This window comes from Macaca nemestrina, chromosome 16 (genome assembly GCF_043159975.1).
Source record: "Macaca nemestrina isolate mMacNem1 chromosome 16, mMacNem.hap1, whole genome shotgun sequence".
Classification (NCBI taxonomy): Eukaryota; Metazoa; Chordata; class Mammalia; order Primates; family Cercopithecidae; genus Macaca; species Macaca nemestrina.
The window spans coordinates 13,373,623-13,396,793 of NC_092140.1; the positions used below are offsets into that span (position 1 = coordinate 13,373,623).

The 23,171-nt window shown below is 37.1% G+C and overlaps 1 protein-coding gene across 1 annotated transcript in view; it reads right to left on the bottom strand.

Annotated features, from left to right (window-relative positions):
- The window catches only part of LOC105477975 (propionyl-CoA carboxylase subunit alpha), a 440,790-nt gene that overhangs the window by 159,253 nt on the left and 258,366 nt on the right, over positions 1-23,171 (bottom strand). Inside the window, exon 19 of the mRNA XM_011734903.2 lies at positions 2,746-2,848. Coding sequence (XP_011733205.2) covers positions 2,746-2,848 — 103 coding nt within the window. The remainder of the gene's footprint in view (positions 1-2,745; positions 2,849-23,171) is intronic.

Sequence of the window (23,171 nt, forward strand, 5' to 3'; positions counted from 1 at the left end):
GTATTTTAGTCTTTTTGATTCTATTGTAAATGAAACTGTTTTGCCTAAAATTTACATAAATGGTGCCATTAAGTACGTATATTGTTGCAACTTTCCTTTTTACCATTATTGTGGTATATACATATGTAACCAAAATTCTTAACAACACGTACAGGAGGGACACACAGCATCTTCAGGTTAGCTGCCACTGCTTGGGAGAAAGTAGAACAGGATGATGTAAAAACAGGACTTAGCTTAATGTATACATTTTTCTTTTTAAATAGGAGATCCGTAAGGAAAATGTGCAGCATTTGCTGTACCTTCCTTATTAGAAATATCTTATAATTTAAACTTGTAAAAATTAAACACAAGAACTCTAGAAATGTGGGGCACCTAAAGCTTCACTGTGCTAAGTAGTGCCTGCACTATCTCCAGAGTCATTAACCCAGACCTAGCTTGTCACCTGTAGGCTAATTTTTTTCTTGATGTGACAGTGGGTGATCTGGGAAACTAAGTTAACAATCACAGCTCTCCCGTCTATGACCCTAAAAGCAGACAATAGTGCCATACTATTGAAATCTTTCTACCAATGAGCCTTTACTTACACCACGCTGTTCAACCTGCCTCCTTTCATAATACTGATATCAAATGAAAGTAGCTCAATTCAAATATGCCTAGGAAAAAGGGCTATGCTATCATGTGCATATGCTATTCATTGGGCTATTGATGCTCTGACAGTAGCTAAGCCAATAAATATAGGAAATCATTTCTGATACTATACAATAAAGTAGATATTTTCCAGGGAAATTTTTAATGTACTGATTTTGATGTGTTTTTAAAACAGCCCTGTTTTCCTCATAAGCTAAAAAGTGAAGCTGGAGATAATTCTACAGAAAAAAATTAAAGCTACCACATATGCAGTCAGGCCAGAGGTCTCTAGTTTTCAGCATGGAATCTAAAACAAGCATAAAGAAGCAACAGCTCTCCTGTGATCACAGCACTTTAGGAGGCTGAGGCGGGAGGATCACTTTAGCTCAGGAGTTCAAGACTAGCCTGGCCAAAATGGTGAAACCCCATCTCTACTAAAACTACAAAAATTAGTTGGGTATGGTGGCATGCGCCTGCAGTCCCAGCTACTCGGGAGGCTGAGGCAGGAGAAATCGCTTGAACCTGGGAGGCAGAGGCTGCAGTGAGCCGAGATCATGCCACTGCACTCCAGCCTGGGTGACAGAGCAAGACTCCAACTCAAAAACAAAAAAAGTAACAGCTTTAAAAAGTCATCTAGACAGTTTTCTTTATTAAGGCAAGGCACTACTTAAAAGAACATTGTATCAGAATATCAGATTACAGTAAGGCTTCAGTGGTGACTCAATACAGAACTGAAAATTATGCTAAAGTCTACATTTTTGTAAAGGTAATCTTCCCCCAGGAAAAAAAAAATGGTACATTGTAATATTGATATTCTTTACTATTCACTTCCTATAATTTGCTACTCAACCTGATCTCTGGTTAAATGTCCACTTACAACGCTGTTTTTCTGAAATGACCACGTCAATAGGTGGAATGTAGAGAGTCACACAGGACCTCATGAGACAGCTGTTTAACTCCATCATAGCTTTCATTTCAAGAGAGCTGAGTGAAGTCTCTTTCAGTATCTAACATTTTAGCAATTTTGGCTTATACAGTGAGTCACAACATTTAAAGAAAACCAAGGCGGCGATTACCCTTAGTTCATGGACTGACATCATTGATTTGTGAGTCTGACACCATACAAGAACGTCAGCTTCCCCAGGGCAACAGCGTGGAACTGATCTGGCGCACAGTAGGCATGCAACAATAATTTGTGGAATAAATGAATTCTCATGAATCTTCGACTTGTGATATTTTCTCACTGAGATCAAGAAACTGCCACACCCCTCTCAAGCCATACCAGGTCTTATTTGTGTGAAATTATATTATTTTGATGTTCACATCCTATTCCAATATTCTGATAAAAATTCACTTGTTTCCCCAAAACAAAATGACATTTCAATGCAACTTAGCCATTAGAAGAGAAATGTAGATAAACAGAATATTCATTATACTAACTATATATTAATAGCAACCTCCTTGAGTTCAGGCTGAAAATACGAAGGCATACGACTTAAAATAGCAACTCTTAATGGTATTTTTTGGCACACTTGAATCACAGGTTTAAACATATCACTCATACTACAGTATAAACACTGAAATCTTAGTGTAATATTGTTCACTATAGACTAGAATTCCAACTATAGCAGTTCTGTCTTGGACACTATATCCAAGGGGTTTAAGTTCTTTAAAACAAAAAGAATGTCAATTAAAGAGGTAAATTTAGCTTCAAGAGCATCTCGCAACATGAGATCTAAAGATAATGTTACGTGAGGCTTCAGATTATTTGTTTTAAAAGGATGGTTACCTGCCACCACTATCATACATTTGGAATTGTAATTCAAAATGCTCTTCTCTGTAACAAAGGCGAAAGTAATACTTCTCATAGCATAAAAGAAAAATGAATCAAATATCAGAAAGTGAGTTTAGGATGTGGCTAAATCTGGAAATGTATCTCCTAATTAGCATAAGAGAACAAAAAATTTCCATTTCCATTCAGCTTCCTAAAGAAGATGAAACAAGTACATAGAGGTGCTATAAATTCAAAAGATAAGAGTCACTGAACAGGTTAAAAATGGCTTTAAATATTCATAGATAATATCAAGATTACCAAGAAAATAAAGAAAGAAAACTCACCAAGAACGTTGACCCACTGTTTGATGCTACTACAGTATGAACTTTATCATGCAATTTTATTGAGAGCTCCCAGTTGGCTATGTCTGGTTTAATAATAGGCATTCTAAAGTAGAATGAAAAGAAAAAGAGTTAATAATGATATATTATTATTTCTCAATAAACTAATTTCCCTTTTATATAAAGTGTGCAGGGTAAAACTGCCATAGAATGTATTTGAGAACATTTTAAACACCTATTCTAAGAATCATCATCTATTCTGTGAATTTGAATTGCTTAATTGTTACAGTCATTCACAAATTCGTCTGCCTGAAGCAGTATTAGTTTTTTTCAATATTTGGTTACTATTCAAAATAGTTTTTTTAAAAAAATTACAATGAAATGAATAAGTATGCCATGCCTTAAGCTTCAGAGACATAAAATGAATTACTGAGTCAGCATGATCGGGCCTAGAAAATCATTTTGTTCTTTACAGGTGATGAGACTAAAAATGTATTAAACAATGAACCTCTCTCTACATTATTCTACTTATAAGATAATATAGAATGTTTCTTCATGATGTCAATTAGAAGAATAATACCTTAGTACATTAGCTAGGATATAATTTTTTTAAATTATTATTATTTTTTTGAGACGGAATCTCACACTGTCGCCCGGGTTGGAGTGCAACGGCGCAACCTCGGCTCACTGCAATCTCTGCCTCCCGGGTTCAAGTGATTCTTCTGCCTCAGCCTTCCAAGTGGCTGCAATTACAGGCGCCCGCCACCACGCCTGGCTAATTTTTTGTATTTTTAGTAGAGATGGGGTTTCACTATTTTGGCCAGGCTGGTCTTGAACTCCTGACCTCATGATCCGCCCGCCTCAGCTTCCCAAAGTGCTGGGGTTACAGGCGTGAGCCATCACGCCCAGCCAATATAATTATAGTTTGCAAAAACAAAACAAAACAAACAAAACAAAAAAAACTATACTTATTTTATAATGTTATTACTAAAAATTCATGAAATTTAAAAAATGAATTTAAACATTACTCAGATACCCACTTATTATGTTATTATAAAATAGGACAACATCAAAATTTTGCTAAAATAAAGCACAGCCACACACACACACACACACACACACACACACACACACACACAAAACCCTATATGACTTATGAGTTCAACAAACACTAAGTACTTGGCTCTAAGTTTTGGGGCACCACAGAGAAATAAAACACAGTTCTCATCTTGGAAACTTACACGCTATTTCTTTTCTAGCCCTGGTTTTCCCCATCACCTAAAACTCCCAAAAAGGACTCCATATCTATGAACAATGTTAGTCTTATCATACGGGTCTTTTCCTGCATATGATCAGAATCACATGGTTCAGAAACTCTGTATCAAGCAGCCAAAGACAAAAATATTTTTAGAATATAAATGTTTCCCACGACTTTTTAAAGTAACAAAATTTAATGATTTCAGAATTAACCTAATTTAAGTATTGCATATTTATACTTGTGAAGTCATATTTACTCAGCACGAAACATCAGCGTTTTGTAGTATCTGGGTGTCAGCTTAAACCACAGTTCTGAAAAAATGTTCCAAGTTATGTTTTCATTTAAACCCACCAAATTTCAAAAGAAGTCTTTATGTATTCAGCATTAAAAAAAGGCAGAGTCACAAAAACTATAGTTCTAATCAAATCACCTCTAGAGTCAATATCTGATGATTAATGTTATTAATTTAAATACAGATTTGTATTTGATCTACTACTTCTTGATCTGCATCATTCTGAAGATAAGGATATGTTTTAAATACCACAGAAGTAAAAATAAAAGTTAAAAAACGCATTAACAACAATGCACACTGTACAACACAGGACTTGAAGATTCTTTCTGGCAGTGTGAAGAGAACTGTTTGAGGGGACAGAGCCTCACACAAGAGAATATGAATGAATGGGGGTGTGGGGGAGTTGAGGGAGACAACACACAGTGCGCAGGGGAGGAGGACAGGGAAAGAAAAGGAGGTCTGGACAGAAAGGAAGAAGGGAAGAGAGGGCTTCTGTGCTGGCATTGCCTCTTTTTTTTCTTAGCACCTTTATTCTACAGGGCATTTATTTGTTTATATGTTTGTCTCCCAGTGTCCTGGGGGTTCCTAAAATACCAAAATCATTCCTTATTTTTGTATCTCCAGCTCCTAGCACAGGATGGAGACAAGAGATGAGGGATAAGTAGAAAAGAATGTGAGGCGTGTCTACTATGCACCAAGCATGTGCAGAAGGGGAGGCTGACTTGCCCAGGGGACAGAGCACAGGTGTGACAGGAACAGCGTGTACCCCAAGCTCCTGGATACTCCCTGGGTGTCCCTGGACTATACCTATCATCTCGTTTAGACTTCATTTTGCTCAGTTCGAATGGGGTCAATACTTCAGTCTCACAGGGGTACTGTGATTGCAGAAACAGCCTCACATCTAGACGACCGTGCAACTTGACTTTCTTAAATCTGTGCTTTCCTCAAGAATTATGTTACTACCTCGCTCATGATCATTGAATGGTTTTCTACCCCACACCAAGTTAAATCTTTATTAACCTAACTACCATTCAATGTCCTTAAAAGTAAGAACCCACCTTTTGCATTCAATTTGATTGCTGCTTATTCTCTGATTTGTCTATCTGGTTAGGCTAGACTCTTAAGCCAAGCTACCAAGAGGTAGAGAGCAGACAGTGGTTTTTGATTTCAGGCCCTGATGACTCATAGAAGCTGGTACGAAACCCAGAGCAAACTGTCTGTCTCAGTTTCCTTGTGTATAAAAGATTATAACAACATCTGCATTGACAGGGATGTGTTGATTAAATTAGGTGTATACATGCTAGCTCTTATTATGAGTAGTTGTCCCAGTTCTCGGCCTATATTCTTACTTCCCCTATAACTGAAACCTCTTTCTTTATAGAAATTTTGGATCCTCATCTCATCTCTCTGTTTCTCACACTAACAGATCCTTCAAGGAAAATATTGCCTCCCTCACCAATTGTTCGTTAATTTTAGCATAAACTCAAGAGATCTTTCTTCCATTTAATCTATGTTATATGCTGTAATAATTTTCAAACTGTAGCAGCCTGATGGAGTAGGGATTGAGAATCCCATCTGTTATGTAACGAGTCTCTGCTTCCAGAGGCATTGGAACATTGTTAATCCTGACATCCTGTTCCAACCCAGAACCCATTTTCCCACAGAAAGGGACCTTATAGATGGTGATGACATATAGTTGCCACTCTCCAAAACCTAAGTACTATTTATTTTTCCATTGTTTTATTTTGATTCACATCTGTTTCATATATATTATAATTTGTCCCAGGAGGGACCTTATAGAAGGAGTACAGGTTTTGAGTTAAAACATCCAGGTCTAAATCTCAACCTGTTCTTCTACTAGCAATGTACCTGAGAACTTAATCTGTTTGAACCAACATTTCTACACCTGTAAAAGTGGATCAGAGCTAGGCAAGTGATAGGAAGCTACTGCTTCTTCTGCACACTTAACTCCCGCAATGGCACTTTTCTAACAATTTTTTCTTTTCCTTTTAAGAAACAGGATCTCACTCTGTCACAATGGCTGGAGTGCAGTGGCCCTATCACAGCTCACTGCAGTCTCGAACTCCTGGCCTCAAATGATCCTTCTGCGTCAGCCTCCTGAGTGGCTGGGATTACAGGTGTGTGCCACTACCCGGTCTGGCTTTTTTTTTTTTAAGAGATGGGGCGGGTCTCGCTATGACGCCCAGACTGGTCTTGAACTCCTGGCCTCAGGGGATCCTCCTGCTTTGTCCTCCCAAAGTACTGGGATTACAGGTGTGAGCGACAGTACCCGGCCTTTTTCTAACAATTTGTCTTAGGGTGATATGTTAACAGGATACAGGAAAAAGGCTTCAACGTGAAAGACCTCCAAATACCAAAAAAGAGTCAAAAGTGTGTAATCTCTTTGTAAGTTCACTCTTCTACAAACAAAATTTGCAAAGATTCCTTCTGGCTTGACAGAAGTTTGAAACTAGTTTTGTTTTGGTTTTAAATAAAATGGATGGGTTGGGCATATATGCCAGTTAATTGGCAGATATAAATATGCTCTGCAATAGAAATAAACTATAAATTTAAAAAAAAATACAAACCTGGAAGAATACACACTCTATTTCTGCAAAATCACTGAAAACGCATTTATAATACTTACTTTGAAACATTCTTATTAATTTAACCAGCACAGATTTATGATAGTAACAATTACCTATAATTATATTTTAAATGTTTAGAAAAGAATTATACAGATCCATTAAATTCAAAATAGTCTCAAAGATTTTCATGAACAACTCTCTGACAATAGGGAAAAGGTCTTAGAACTTCATTCAACTCCCCATAGTAATGATACAGTTTCCTTTAACGAAGTATATTTCTAGTGAAAGATGCTGTCATCTGACCAAAAATTTAATCTGTGCAACTTAGTCACCTGCAAAGCTGATACCAATTATTTCTTCAAAAAACAAACAAAAACCAAAAACTCCAGTAAAAAAGAATTCACATAAACAGTGACTCACTAAGCAAATAAAATAATAGCTCTAACCCAGGTCTGTCCAGTTTATCATCAGCCAGCCAGGATGAATATGCTCAACAAAACTAAATTTTTTATATTTGATGGTGAAAAACTGTCAGCTGATTGTCACTATTAATACTAATACATTAACTTACTGGAATATTTTACTCAAAAGGGAGGTTTTGAGTAAATACTTTGCTATTACATGTCATTTTCTAAAAGAAGACTGTATAAACATAAAAACTCTCAGCATCTTCAGTTAGAAAGGATTATAAGCATTTTAAACCATAATTATCAGACACTCAAAAAAGCTGGGTTTTGATTGTGCCATCACCTTTTTAGAAGTAAAATACTGAGTTAAAAAAATGCTAATGGTCAAGGAATCATTAAGAAATGCTTCATCATAACTTTCACAGTGGGTGGGCTGTAAAATGATCGAGAATAATATGCTGCATTCCATGGCCACTGAGGTCAGTTTCTGCATACAAATCTTTGCAGGAAGAAAAAGGCCTTCAGAAAGTGGGCCATTCATCTGAACCAAGTTCAGAGAATTTCCAGCACAGTGAAAAGATATGTTATGCAAGCACATAGATGTATTCAGTGGGGGTAGACAGAACCAGCTACATGGAGACTACAAAGGAGCCCTCCCATGGCTCATGAATAAGTCGAGGAAATGATCAGAAAAAAAAAAAGAGAGAGAGATGTTTAGACAGATGGCCCACTTAAAATGCCTGAGACGGGGCATAAGCAATTTTAATGAAACTTTAGATCTAGTATATGAATTGTTTCTTATTTCCCCAGGGTTGGGGAAGGGGAGGAACAACTCCCAGGGAAGATAAAAATTCAGCAATTCACTGGAAAACTCACTTTTAGCATGTTGAGACGGAGGAAGAGTTAAGTACAAGTTTTAGTAGTTTTTTACTAGTGCAATAAATTTAAAAAAAAAATTCTTCACAGAGCCATCAGTTATTAAAATGAATATAAAAAGCATGGAATGAACAGATTAAAGGAATTTTAAACAGAAGTCTACTGCCAAACCAAACAAAAATCTAAGCCTTATTATGTGAGAACTTACAACACTCCAACATTAAAGTTCATCACTGCAGAAGAAAGATAAAAGCAGCATTTTCAGAGAACCTCTTCAAAGCTAGGAACTGGCATAGAGGAGGATTAGAATTCTGCCTACAAGCAATTGAAAATGTGTATGTTCAAATATATGAGACTGTGTGGAAGAGTCTGTATCACATAATCATGCTGAGAAATAGGGAACACCCCCAAGTTTGGTGTTATTAGCATTACAAATAATTACACAAATGACATCTGAATCTAGGATAGAATACGTAATGTTACTCACAATCTCAGATATTTAAATAGTATGCATACCCCCTTTCCTTCTTCCACCGATAAGGGCTTAAGGTTCTCAATTTAGACACTGGGCATGCTCAGCCAGGAAAGGCACTGTGGCACAGCTGTCACCCCAGCAGACCCCACGTCTCACTGACCAAGTGCAGACCTGCAAAAGCTGTGTGACCTCCATCCACAACTCACTTAGCCTTCTTGTGCCTCAGTTTCCTTATCAGCAAGACAAAGATAATAAGAATGCCTAACCCATATGCTGCTCACATGAGATAAAAGGTATAAAATGCTTAGAGTAGTATTTGGCACATAAATGCTAAATTAGTTATTATTGTTATCATAATTTGGTGCAGAAATATCTGAAATCCCTCTTTTGTTTCAGCAACTGTTACTTTTTTAAAATTTTACTCTTACAAAACTAACATACAGTCAAATTCCAAGATCTTAAGTTCCATCATTCACCCTTCCAGGCACTTGGCTCTGCCTGTCACTAACAGTCAACCAGAGATTATGCTTGCCTGTTCTGAGCGTCACATGAACAGACTCAAAGAAAAACTGTAGTTTTTTTTGACCAATATAGTGTTTCTGAGGTGCATCCATGTTGTTGAATAGTTCATCCTTTTTTTCTTGCTGGGAAGTATTTTATTGCACCAACACACCAAAATGAGTTCATCCTTCTGTGGATGGCTCTTTGGTGGTTTCCAGTTCGGGGCTGTTACAAACAAAGCCACTGTAGATATTCTTTGTACATGGTTGTTTTTTCCCCCCTTAAAGAGGTATGTCTTCATTTCTTGTGGGGTAAAAAATCTAGGGAGTAGAAGTCGTAAGCTAAATGTAGGTTTAATTTTATATGAGTTGCTAAACTGTTTTCCAAAAGACTGCAACATTTCTATGTTCCCATAGCAATGATACTCTACATCCTTGCCACCATTTGGCATTGTCAGTCTTTCTAATTCTAGCCAGGCTAGAGACTGGGAAACTGCATCCTATCATAGTTTAATGTATATTTCCCCCACGACTAGTAATGCTGAGGACCTCATGGTGCTCAGTGGCCATTTATATTCAAGTTTTTGCCCATTTTTACTAGGTCATTGGCCTTATTTTTATTAATTTGTGAAAGTTCTTTATTTTGGATACAAGGCCTTTGTCAGGTTTAAGTATTCTCCTCCTCTGTGGTTTGCTTATGAATTTTCTTAACAATGTCTTTCCTTCAGCAGATTTTTTAAAAAATTATGACATTATTTTTTAAAGAAGTTTTAGGTTGACAAAAACTCAACAAAATTTCAATTTCCCCACACACCCTCCCCCACATGAATTCCTCTATTATGAACATCTTGCATTTGTGTGGTGTATTTGTTACAATTGATAAGCCAATATCAATACGTCACTGTTAACTACAGTCCATACATTAAGGTTCACTCTGTGTGACACATTCTGTGGGTTTTGACAAATATATAATGAAATGTGCCCAGAATGACAGTATCATACAGAGTAGTCTCACTGCCTACAAGTCCCCTGTTCCACCTATTTATTCCCCGCTCCCTCCCCTGAATGCTCGGCAATCACTGATCTCACAATCTTCACAGGTTTGCCTTTTCCGGAGTGTCCCTTAGCGCTGGAATCATACGGAATGCTGCCTTTTCAGAGGAGCTTTTTCCCACAGGTTTGCCTTTTCCGGAGTGTCCCTTAGCGCTGGAATCATACAGAATGCTGCCTTTTCAGAGGAGCTTTTTCCCCGTACCAATATGTATTTGTTTCCACTCTGTCTTTTCATGCCTTGGTAGCTCATTTCTTTTTATTGCTAACTAATATTCCACTGTATGGATGTACCAGTTTATCCACTCACCTACTGAAGGACATCGCTTCTCAGTTTTGGCAATTATGAATAAAGCTGCTATAAACATTCACGCACAGGTTTTAGTGTGTGCCTATGTTTCCAACTCATTTTGGTAAATACCAAGGAGCACCACTCCTTGATTATATGGTAAGATTGTGCTGTGTAAGAAACTGCCAAACTGTCTTCTAAAGCGGCTTACCATTTTGCACTCCCACCAGCAATGCATGAGAGCTCCTGTTGCTCCACATCCTCAGCAGCACGTGGTGTTCAGTGTGCTGGATTTTAGACATTCTAACAGGTATGTAGTGGTATCTTTTTGCAGTTTTAATGGAAGTTTTTAATATTAACAAAATCTAACTCATTAATTTTTCCTTTTATGTTTAGTGCTTTGTGTCCTTGCTAAGAAGTTTTTTACCTATATACAAAGGTTCAGAAGATATACTCACATGGTTTAGAAGTTTTACATGTAGATCTATCCATGATGCATCTCTAACTTTCCTGTGTGGTAGGAGACAGGTGTGAGGTCATTTCAGGAAAATTTGTAGACCAAGTACTGCAACTTTGCTCCTCTCAGCTATTCTAGGTCTGACATGGTTTGGCTGTGTCCCCACCTAAATCTCATCTTGAATTCCCATGTGTTGTGGGAGGGACACAGTGGGAGGTGACTGAGTTATGGGGGCAGGTCTTCCCTGCCCTGTTCTCATGATAGTGAAGTAGTCTCACGAGATCTGATGATTTAAAAAAAAAAAAACGGGGGTTTCCCTGCACAAAACTCTTTATGCCTGTTGCCATCCACATAAGACATGACTTGCCCCTCCTCGTTTTCCACCATGATTCTGAGGCCTCCTCAGCCATGTGGAACTGTAAGTTCAATTAAACTTCTTTCTTTTGTAAATTGTCCAGTCTCAGGCATGTCTTTATTAGCAGGGTGAAAATGGACTAATACAAGGTTCCTTTGCATTTCCATAGAAACTTCAAAACCAATGTGCCAACTTCTTCCACATCCTCCCTGAGATACAATCTCAATAGAATTACGATTGGGACTGCATTGAATCTATTTTACTGTAGAGACAAGTGACATCTTAACATTTTCTCTTCCAGTCCATGAGCAGGACATGACTCTTACTTCTTTTGATTTTTTTTTTTTTTTTTTTGAGATGGAGTCTCGCTCTGTCGCTCGGGCTGGAGTGCAGCAGCCGGATCTCAGCTCACTGCAAGCTCCGCCTCCCGGGTTTACGCCATTCTCCTGCCTCAGCCTCCAGAGTAGCTGGGACTACAGGCGCCGCCACCTCGCCCGGCTAGTTTTTTGTATTTTTTAGTAGAGACGGGGTTTCACCGTGTTAGCCAGGATGGTCTCGATCTCCTCACCTGGTGATCCGCCCGTCTCGGCCTCCCAAAGTGCTGGGATTACAGGCTTGAGCCACCGCGCCCGGCTTCTTTTGATTTTTAATTTATCTCGTAAAGTGTGGTAGTCATGAATCTCTTTTGTTAACTTTATGCCTATTTTTGTCTTAGTTTTATTCATTGTATGGCAGACTCCTTAGAGTTTCTTTCCACACAAGTAAGGTGTGGAAAGCTTCCTTTGCAATCATTAGGCTCTGTTATTTCTTGCATGCCTTGCTACTCTAACTAGTGAGGTTGTTTGCTTTGCCTGAGTATTTTTCTGCTGTTAAGTGAAACTTTAATTTTCATTTTCTCATTGTTGCTACTTTATTCAAATACAACTTGTATTTGATTGCCTTTTTATCCTGTGATCTTGCTAAATTTGTTAGTTCCAGCAACAGTTTTATAGATTCCTATAAGGCTTTCTATGCAAACAATTATGTCCTCTGTAAATAGAACATTTACATTATTTCTTCCTTTCTGATTTCTATGCCTTTTATTCTTTTTTTTCCAACTGCACTGGCTAGGATCTTCAGGATAATACTGAATAAACATGATAATAACAGACAACTTTGTCTTGTTCCCAATCTTAAGAAGACAACATTAAATATTTTTTCTGAAATTTCTTCACTCTCTAGCATTTCCTTTTGTGCTTCCTAATACATGCTTCCTGATAACTGACAGTGCCCACAAGTCACCAAGGCTGTCTTCCTTTTTTTTTTTAACAGCTTTTTTTTTTTTTTTTTTTTTTGGGGGGGAGTCTTGCTCTGTTGCCCAGGCTGGAGTGCAGTGGCACGATCTCGGCTCACTGAAACCTCCTCCAGCTCCCAGGTTCAAGTGATTCTCCTGCCTCAGCCTCCCTAGTAGCTGGGAATACAGGCGTATACCACCACACCTGGCAAATTTTTTTGTATTTTTAGTAGAGACAGGGTTTCACCACGTTGGCCAGGCTGGTCTCGAACTCCTGACCTCAGGTGATCTGCCCACCTCGGCTAAACAGCTTTATTGAGGTGTATTTGACATTTAAAAAACTGCATGTTTAATGCACACAAGTTGATTGGTTTGGACATACGCATACAGTCATTACACTACCACCACAATCAAGGTAATACACATATTTTACCTCCAAAAGTTTCCTTTGTCCTTTTGTGTCTCTTCAATTTTTTAAAACATATTTTTCCTTCTCTTTTTTCAGATTGCATAATCTCTCTTATTCTGTCTTCAAGGTTACCTATTCCTTCTTCTGCCATCACCAGTATGCTTTTCAGCCTATCCAGCAAATTATCTATTGCAGATACAGGACATTTTAGATCTTGAATTTCCACTTAGTAATGTGTTTTAATTTCAATTTCTATGCTGATATTCCCTATTTTTCCCTCATTTTCATCTTTAATACTTGAAAATGATTTTAATAGCTACTTTAAAGCTTTTACCCATGAAACAAACAGTTTTGTAATCTCACGGTTGATTTCTGTTGACTGCTTTTCCTCTCAATTACAGTTGTCTTTATTTTTAAACTGCAAGCCAAGTAAATGTTTATTGTAAACTGTATTGTGGGGATGTTGTTGGACTTCACTCATCATGTTATCTCCCTCTGAAAAGTACGGATTGTTATTACAGCAGGCAGTTAAATTACTCGTTACTAGTCCTGAAGTTGTGGAGGCTCACTTTTATGTTGTGCTAGGAACTATTTGGTTTTGCTCTCGATAAATAAAAAGTCCCAACTATTTATTCCAGAAACAGTCTTTTCTCCCAAGGCATGATCCTTCCAGGGTTTTAATGGAAAGCTCAAGGTGTTTACAAGTATCTCGAATTGATGAGATTCAGATTCCAACATTATCATAACCATGGTAGGCAACTGGAATTTTAGCTCAGTTCACTCAGCATTCCAGCAGGTCTGGGATCTTCTGGGATCCCTGGGGTCTTCGCTACGCACATTTCTAGGGTCAGCCAACAATTTGAGAGAACCTGAATTCACATATGGAACTCTTCACTCTGTTGCTCCCTTTTTGCCATGATATCCCTGCTTAATTTCCAGCAGTTCTGACAACATTGAACACCACTCTCTGAGACCTAAAACCAATAACTGAGTTCCAGCCATGCCTTAATGCATGCAATAGTGACTGCTTTCAGAGGAAAGGCCACATACATGTGCATCTCACTGGTGTAGTTTTCTTCTTTTAGGGGTCGTATTCGGTTGTACATCGACAGGCTTCAAATAGCTGTGTTTTATATTTTGTCCAAAGTTTATAATTATTTATCTGGAAAGGAATTCATTGAAAATACACCACACTGCCATTGTAGGAACTGAAACTTTTCTGTGTTGTTTTAACTTTATGTCACTTGCATTTCAAGGCGAAGAGGAAAGAAAGGACGGAAGAATGGGGGTTCACATACATTTACTACTTCCACCTTCCAGGTGGTAGCCCAGGAACACTTGACATTGCTACCCCCAAAAGCTACTCTTGAACTAAATTGAGAGCAGACACAGAAACATATTTTACAATTTGAAAAGAAATACTCTTAAAGACTCCATCAAATTAGAAGGAAGAAATGCCTCATTTACTTCCTAAAATTTGAACTTCTATTATACCATTAGGAAAACAAATTCTTAAATATAAAATGCATAACAAATGATAAACATTTTAAACAGTTTGAGATGAAATTCACATATCATACATTTAACCCATCTGAAGTGAACAAGTTAATGGTTTTTAGTATATTCACAGAGTTATGCAACCATCCCCACAAGCAACTTTAAAACGTTTTCATTGTCTCATAAGGGAAACAGTAGATACGACAGCAGTTACTCTACATTCCCCTCCACAGCCCTAAGCAACTGTTATGTACGTTCAGTTTCTATAGCTTTGCTTCTTCTGGGAAAATTTGTGATCTACTTTGACTGAATTATTTCATTTAGCATTTTTGCAAAATTCATCCATGTTGTAGAAAATATCAATACCTCATTTATTTTTATTGCTGAAAAATATTCCATTCTATGAACATACCACATTTTATTTACTATTAAACACTAATTCATCATTTGAAGGACATTAGGGTTGTTTCCACTGGCTATAATGACAAATGCCACTATAAACATTTGTGTACAACATTTCTGTGGACACAAGGTTTCATTTCCCTTGGGTATATACCAAGAAGTGGAATAGCTAGGTCATGTGGTAATCTAATATTTTAAGAATCTGTCAAATTATTTCCAAATTCATATCACTGTAGTCACAAATTCCCATGAGGAACATGTAACGGTTCCCATTTTTCCACATCTTCACCAACTATTTATTGTGTATTTGATTGCAGCCATCCTTGTGGGTGTGAAGTGGTATTTCATTGTGGTTATGACTTACATTTTCCTATCAACTAATGACACAGAGCACCTTTTATGGGCTTATTGGCCATTTCTATATTTTTTTGAAAATTTTTTTATTCATGTCCTTTGCCCATCTTTTAATTGGATCATTTGTTCTATTATTAAGTTGTAAGAATTCCCTATACTAGACAAAGGACACTATTAAATATATATGATTTGCAAATATTGTCTCCCATTTTGAGGGATGTCTTTTCATTTTCTTCATCATGTCCTTTAAAGCACAAGTTTTAAATTCTGAAGTCCAATTTATCTAATTTTTCTTTTGTTGCCTGTACTTTTGACATCTTATGTAAGAAATCATTACCTGACCAAACGGAACAAAGATTAACTCCTATGTTTTCCTCTAAGAATTTTGTTGTATGAGCTCTTACATTTAGGTCTATGATTCTTAAAGTTCATTTTTATGTATGGTGTGAGGAAGGAGAACAACTTCATTCTTTTACATGTGCATATCCAATTGCCCAAGCAGAATTTACTGAAAAGATTAATCTTAACTCATTGAATTTTCTTCCTACCCTTATTGAACTCAAATGACTGTAAGTATAACAATTTATTTCTGGAGTCTCGATTCTATTCCATTGATCAACATGTCTATCGTTATACCAGTACCACTTTGTCTTGATTATTGTAGCTCTGTAGTGTTTTGAAATCGGGAAGTAGGAGCCTCTGAACTTTATTCCTCTTTTACAATGCAAAGGCATTTTCATATGAATTTTGGAATCAGATGTCTATTTTTCCAAAAACAATGCAGCTGGGATTTTAGTAAGGATTGTGCTGAATCTGTAGATCAGTTTGGTGATCAATATTAGGTCTTCTGATTCAAAACATAGGGTGTGTTTCATTTAGGTCATCTTTATTTGAACAACATTTTATAGTTTTCAGTGTTCAAGTATTGCATTTCTTTTTTAAAAATTTATATTTAAGTATTGTATACTTTTTGGTGCTATATAGAGTTGTTTTGTTCATTTAATTTTTGGCTTGTACAACGCCACTGTATAAAAACAAAAATTGATATTTGCATATCATTCTTGTATCCTATATCCTTCCAGGACTCATTAGTTCTAAGAGATTTGTTTGTGAATTCCTCAAGATTTTCTACATATAAGATCATGTCATCTGCAAAAAGAGATAAGTTGACTTCTCTCCAATCTAGATGCCCTTATTTTCAGGTGTGGGTTTATTATAGATGCTCCTCATCAGTCTGAGGAAGTTGCCTTCTATTCCGAGTAGGCTGAGTGTTTTTCATAATGAAAAGCTGTTGGATTTTGTCAGATATTTCTCTTTTTTTGCATTTGAGATAATCCTGTGGTTTTTGTCTCTTATTCTATTAATATGATGTATCGCATTGATTGACTTTTGTATGTTAAACCAATCTTGCATCCCCTATGAGAAACCTCATTTGGTTACGATGTATATCACTGTATATGTTCTTGGATTCAGTTTGCCACTATTTGGTTGGGTATTTTTGCATTAATACTTATGAAGGATATCCGCCTTTAGTTTTCATCTTGCAATGACGTTATCTGGTTTTGGAATCATGATAATATTGGTCTTGTAAATTGGGATTTTGGAAGAGTTTGTGAGGATTAGTATTAAGTAATTTTCCTTTAACTGTTTTAACCAGTGAAGTCACCTGGTCCTGAGTTCTTTCTAAGAAGTTTTGCAATGATTAGTTAAATCTCTTTACTTATGATAAGTCTATTCGGATTTCCTACTTTCTCTTGAGAAAGTGCTGGCAGTCAGTATCTTTCTATGAATTTCTCCATTTTATCTAAATTATCTTGTTTATTGGCAAACAATTGTTCATAGTATTCCCTTATGATCATTTGAATTTCTGTAAGGTCAGTAGGCATACCCCCTATTATTCCTGATTTTACAATTTGACTTTTCTTTTTCTTTTGGTCAGCCTATCTGTAGGTTTGTCATGTCTGTGATCTTTCCAACAAACATATTTTGCTTTTATTGATTTCCTCTATTGTTTTCTAGTATCTATTTCATTTATTTCTATTCCAGGTTTCAGTATTTTACTCCCCCTGCTTTTGTTTGCTCTATTTTTCCATGTTTCCTAAAATGGAAAATAAGGTAATTGATCCTTTCTTTCCTTCTCTCCCTTCCTCCCTCCCTCCCTTCCTTCCTTTCCTTCTTTCCTTCCTTCCTTCTTTCCTTCTTTCCATCCTTCCTTCCCTCCCTCCCTCCCTCCTCCCCCTGCTCACGCTCGCTCCCTCTCTTTCTTTCTTTGTTGAGACAAGGTCTTACTCTGTCAGCCAGGCTGGAGTGCAGTGGCATGATCTCGGCTCACTGCTACAGCCCTGACTTCCTGGGCTCAACCAATCCTCCCCTCAGCCTTCTGAGTAGCCGGGATTACAGGTGTGTGCCACCACACCCAGCGATATTATTATTATTATTATTATTATTATTATTATGTGTAGAGACAGGGTCTCAAACTTCTGGGCTAAAGTGATCCTCCAGTCTCAATCTCCTAAAGAATTGGGATTACAGGCATGAGCCACCAAACCCACACCCAGCTTTATTTCTTCTTTCATTTCGAGATAGGGTCTCACTCTGCCACCCAGGCTGGAGTACAACAGTACGATCTTGGCTCACTGCAACTTCCGCCTCCCGGGTTCAAGCAATCCCCCAACCTCAGCCTCCCAAGTAGCAGGGACTACAGGCACGTGCCACCATACTCAGCAAATTCTTGTATTTTTTGTAGAGATGGGGTTTCACCATGTTGCCTAGGCTGGTCTCGAACTAGTGGGCTCAAACAATCTGCTCGCCTCAGCCTCCCAAAGAGCTAGGATTACAAATGTGAGCCACTGTGCCTGGCCTCTTCTTTTTTTAATACATGTGCTTACAGCTCTCAATTTCCCTCTAAGCACTGCTTTATGTGCGGCCCACACGTTTTTAGATGTGTTGTTTATATTAACCACAAAATATTTTCTAGTTTCCTCTGTAAATTTTTAAATCTATTGGTTATTTGGTATTACACTGCTTAATTCCACATATGTATGAACTTCTCACATTTTCCTTGTTGTTTTCTAATTTAATTTAATTTGTCAGAAAACATACTTTGTATGATTTCAATTCTAGTAAATTTATTGAGGCCTGTTTTATGGCCTAGTAAATGGTATGCTATGGTATGGTAAATATGGTTTAGCCTGGAGAATGTTACACAGGCACTTGAGACAGGTATATTCTGCTGTCATTGGAGAGATTATTCTAGAGATTTCTGTTAGGTCTATTTGGTCTATAGGGCGGTCCAACACTTTTACTTCCTTGCTGATATTCTGTCTAGTTGTTCTACCCATTTTTCAAAGTGACGTATTGTGGAATTGTCTATTTCTCTCTTTGTGTCAGTTATGCTTCACATTTTTGGGAACTATGTTATTAGGTAGGTATATATATATACTTGTTACGGCTTTCTGATGGACTGACCCTTTTATCATTATAAAATATCCCTGTCTCTAACAATAATTTTGTCTTGAACAATATTTTGTCTTGGCAGCTCATGCCTATAATCCCAGCTACTTGGAAGGCTGAGGCGGAAGGATCACTTGAGTCCAGCCATTTGAGGTCAGGAGTTCAAGACCAGCCTGGGCAATAAAGGAAAAACCTACCTCTAAAAATACTTTTTAAAATTAGCTGGGCGTGGTGGGGTACACCTGTAGTCCTAGTCACTTGGGAGGCTAAGGCAGAAGAATCACATGAGCTCAGGAAATAGAAGCAGCAATGAGCTATAATCACACCACTGCATTCTAGCTTGAGTGACAGAGCAAGACCTTGTCTCTTGAAGAAAAAAAAAAATACAAAAAAGTCTGGGTGTGTTGGCTCATGCCTAAAATCCCAGGACTTCAGGAGGCTGAGGTGGGAGGATTACTTGAGCCCAGGAGTTCAAAACTAGCCCGGGTAACATAGCAAGACCTCATCTCTATTAAAAAAAAAAAAATTGCCAAATGTTAGGGCATGCCCTGTAGTCCCAGCTACTCAGGAGGCTGAGGCAGGAGAATCACCTGAGCCCAGGAGTTTGAGCTTGCAGTGACCTATGATGCCACTGCACTCCAGCCTGGGTGACAGAGCAAGACTCTATCTCAAAAAATAAAAAGAAGGCTATTTTGTCTGATATCAGCATTATTGATAATAAAATGGTGATAATAATATTACAAATACAATGTCTGTCTGATACTTTTTTCCATCCTTTTACAACTGACCTATTTATGCCTTTGACTCTAAAGTGTGTCTCCTGTAAAGCATATGGTTTGATCATATTTTTAAATCTATTCTGTCAGTATCTGCTCTTGACAAGCTTAAGCCATTTGCATTTAATATAATCAATTATCCATCAGGTAGGATTTACATCTACCATTTTGCTTTTCACTTTCTATATGTCATATCTTTTTTCTCCCTCTATTCCTTTATTATTGCCGTATTTTAAATCAACGTTTTCTATTGTCTCATTTTAATTCCCTTGATTTTTCTTTTACTAATATTATCACTTTTTAAAGTTATTTTTCTTAGTGGTTACCCTGGGCATTACAATTATCACCTTACCTTTAAACAATATCATTTGGGTTGATGCTAACTTAATTGGAATAGTATATAGAAAATGACATCCAACATAGCTTCATTTGCTCTACCCTCCTTTGTCTTCTAATTGTCATACAAATTACCCTGTGTACATGGTGTGCCCAACACCACAATAATTTACAATTATTACATTACGCAGTCACCTTTTAAATCAGAAAAGGAAAAAAAACTTACAAAGTAAATAACACATTTATTTTATGTTTACCAATGTAGTTCTCTTAACCAGTGCTTTTTTTTTTTTTTTTTTTTTTTTGGTGGAGACAGAGTCTTGCTCTATCACCCAGGTTGGAGTGCAGTGGCATGATCTCGGCTCACTGCAACCTCTACCTCCTGGGTTTAAGCGATTCTCATGCCTCAGCCTCCCAAGTAGCTGGGATTACAGGCATGTACCACCATGCCTGGCTAATTTTTTTGTGTGTTTGTTTTTTTAGTAGAGATGAGGTTTCACCATGTTTGCCAGGCTGGTCTCTAACTCCTTACCTCAGGTGATCCACCCACCTTGGCATCCCAAAGGGCTGGGATAACAGGCGTGAGCCACCATGCCCAACCTACCAGTGCTCTTAATAACTTCATGTGTATTTAAGTTACTGTTCAGTATCCTTTCATTCCAGTCTTAAGAACTTCCTTTTGTATTTATTGTAGTGCAGGTCTTACAAATTCTCTCAGGTTTTGTTTACCTGGGAATGTTATCATGTCATTTGAAAGGGCAGTTTTGTTACCCATAAGATTTTTGGTTGGCATTTTTCCCTGAGCACTTTATGTATAAAATCCCTTTCTCTTCTAGCTTTCATGGTATCTGATGAAAAGTGAGCTCCTAGTCTTGTGGAGGATCCTTTTACGTGATGAATCATTTTACTCTTGCCGTTTCCAAGATTCTTTTTGGTTTTTGACAGTTTGACTATGATATGTGTAGGTGTGGATCTCTTTGAGTTTATTCTACTTGGAGTTTATGAAGCTTCTTGAATGAGCAGGAAATTTAAGGCATTTTTGACCATGATTTCTTTAGATATTGTTTTTGTTTCTTTCTCCTTTTCTTCTGGGACTCCCAGTACATGTATGTTAGTACACTGATTGTGCACCATAAATCTCTGAGGCTCTTGGGGTTTGTTGTTGTTGTTGTTTTTCCATTTTTCTTTCTGTTCTTCACACTGGATGATCTTAATTGACTTATCTTCAAATCTGCAGATTGTTTCTTCTGCTAGCTCAAATCTACTGTTGAGTCCATCTAATGTACTTTTTCACTTTAGGTATTGTACTTCTCATCTCAAAAATTTTTATTTGCTATTTTATCATTTCTCTCTATTGATATTGGGTTTAGTGAAACATCATTGCCATACTGTCCTTTATTTCTTCATTCCTCATTTCCTTTAGTTCTTGAATGTATTTACAACAGGTTTTTTAAGGTTGCTGTGTGGTAAGTCCAAAATTTAGGCTCTCTCCTGGACATTTCTATTGGCTTATTTTTATCCTGTGAATGAGCCACACTTTCATGTTCCATTACACGTCTTATAACTCTTTGTTGAAAACTGACATCTTAGATAAAATTATGTGGAAAATCTGGAAATGAGATTCCTTCCCCTTCCTCAGGACAACAATCTGGACTTTTCCCCTTTGATATTCTTCAGAATAGTTAACTATCCGCTCCATGTCTATCTATCCCATTTGATGTTACAGTTCCTAAAGGTCAAAGACTGTTTCATTATTATTGTAAGCACATGGTTTTATTATTATTACTATTATTATTATTATTATTATTATTATGAGACAGAGTCTTGATCTGTCACTCAGGCTGGAGTGCAGTGGCACGATCTCAGCTCACAGCAAGCTCCGCCTCCTGGGTTCATGCCATTCTCCTGCCTCAGCTTCCCGATTAGCTAGGACTACAGGCACCCACCACCATGTCTGTCTAATTTTTTTGTATTTTTAGTAGAGACGGGGTTTCACCGTGTTAGCTAGGATGGTCTCGATCTCTTGACCTCGTGACCCGCCCGCCTCGGCCTCCCAAAGTGCTGGGATTACAGGTGTGAGCCACCACGCCCAGCCAGCACATGCATCTTATCACATGGAGCACTATTTATTATTTTTGGAATGATCTGATAACTTTAACTCTGAAGGTAAAAGCTTATCATCATTAAAATATATATTGAGAAACTTACTGAAAGAAGGTGATGTTTGTGGATGATCAGAACACTGGTCATCTAGACTAATGTTATCTACATTCAGGGCCACTAGTTGCATATGAATACTCAACATTTCTGAATAGTCTGATACACTGTAAGAAACCAGAATTTCCAAAGAAAACAAAAATCAAGAATAAGATAATAAACACACATTTATTGTAAAAAAGAACTTATTAAAAGATGGTTTAAAAGAAAAGAACAGGTAGCTTAAATCAGTGTTTACCCTGTAGATTAATGTGAAAGCTTTGTTGATTGTATAATGGAATATAAGAACATTGAAACAGCTAGTATACTGACAATACCCTTGAAAACAACAATGCTTTCAAACAACACGGTTTGCTAGTCTGTGCTCTACCTTGTCTTACACATTTCTTAGTATTTTCCAAATATCACAGGATTTATTCACAGAACAAATTTCATTGAACGTATTATTGGGGATAAGGCTGAAAAGATGACTAGGTAGCTCCATAAAGGGAAACTGAGGTCTATCCAATTCAAGCCAAATAATCACTATCTAAACATATGCATTTTTATCTTCAATAATCTATTATTATTAAATTATTTATTTTAAGGAAAAGGTAGTTCTAAAGTAAACTGATGAAGAGATGTTAAAGCACATAATGCCCACACTGGTCTCCTAGAAAAGATGCCTAATCTCCCTCTAGTACATCTCATTACTTCACCCATTGCCACATGCATAAATCATTATGGTCTTCATATATACAAATATAGAAAAAAGCATTATACTGAAAAATCAAGTAACCAAATCTTCATATATACGAACAGAGAAAAAAGCATTATACTGAAAAAAATCAAGTAATGGGTTCAAAAGATATATTTTCCCATTTGCACCAAATCTATATTCCTCTTTTAAGTTTCATACTTATCTCACTGACAATCTCTAAACGACTTTTAAATCCTTTTTTGGAACAAGGCTGAACACAAATATTATAATATATACAAATATTCCTCCATTACCTACAGAAAATTGCCTTACACAGATCAGCTAACTTGGGTTTTTAATAATAATCTTTGTATTATGTAAATTAATCTTTCGACATTTTATTATATATGCACTGATGGTGCTGATTTAGTTTCAATTCAAAAATCAAGGATTTCATTATCCTATAAAACATATCCAGAGTTCAAA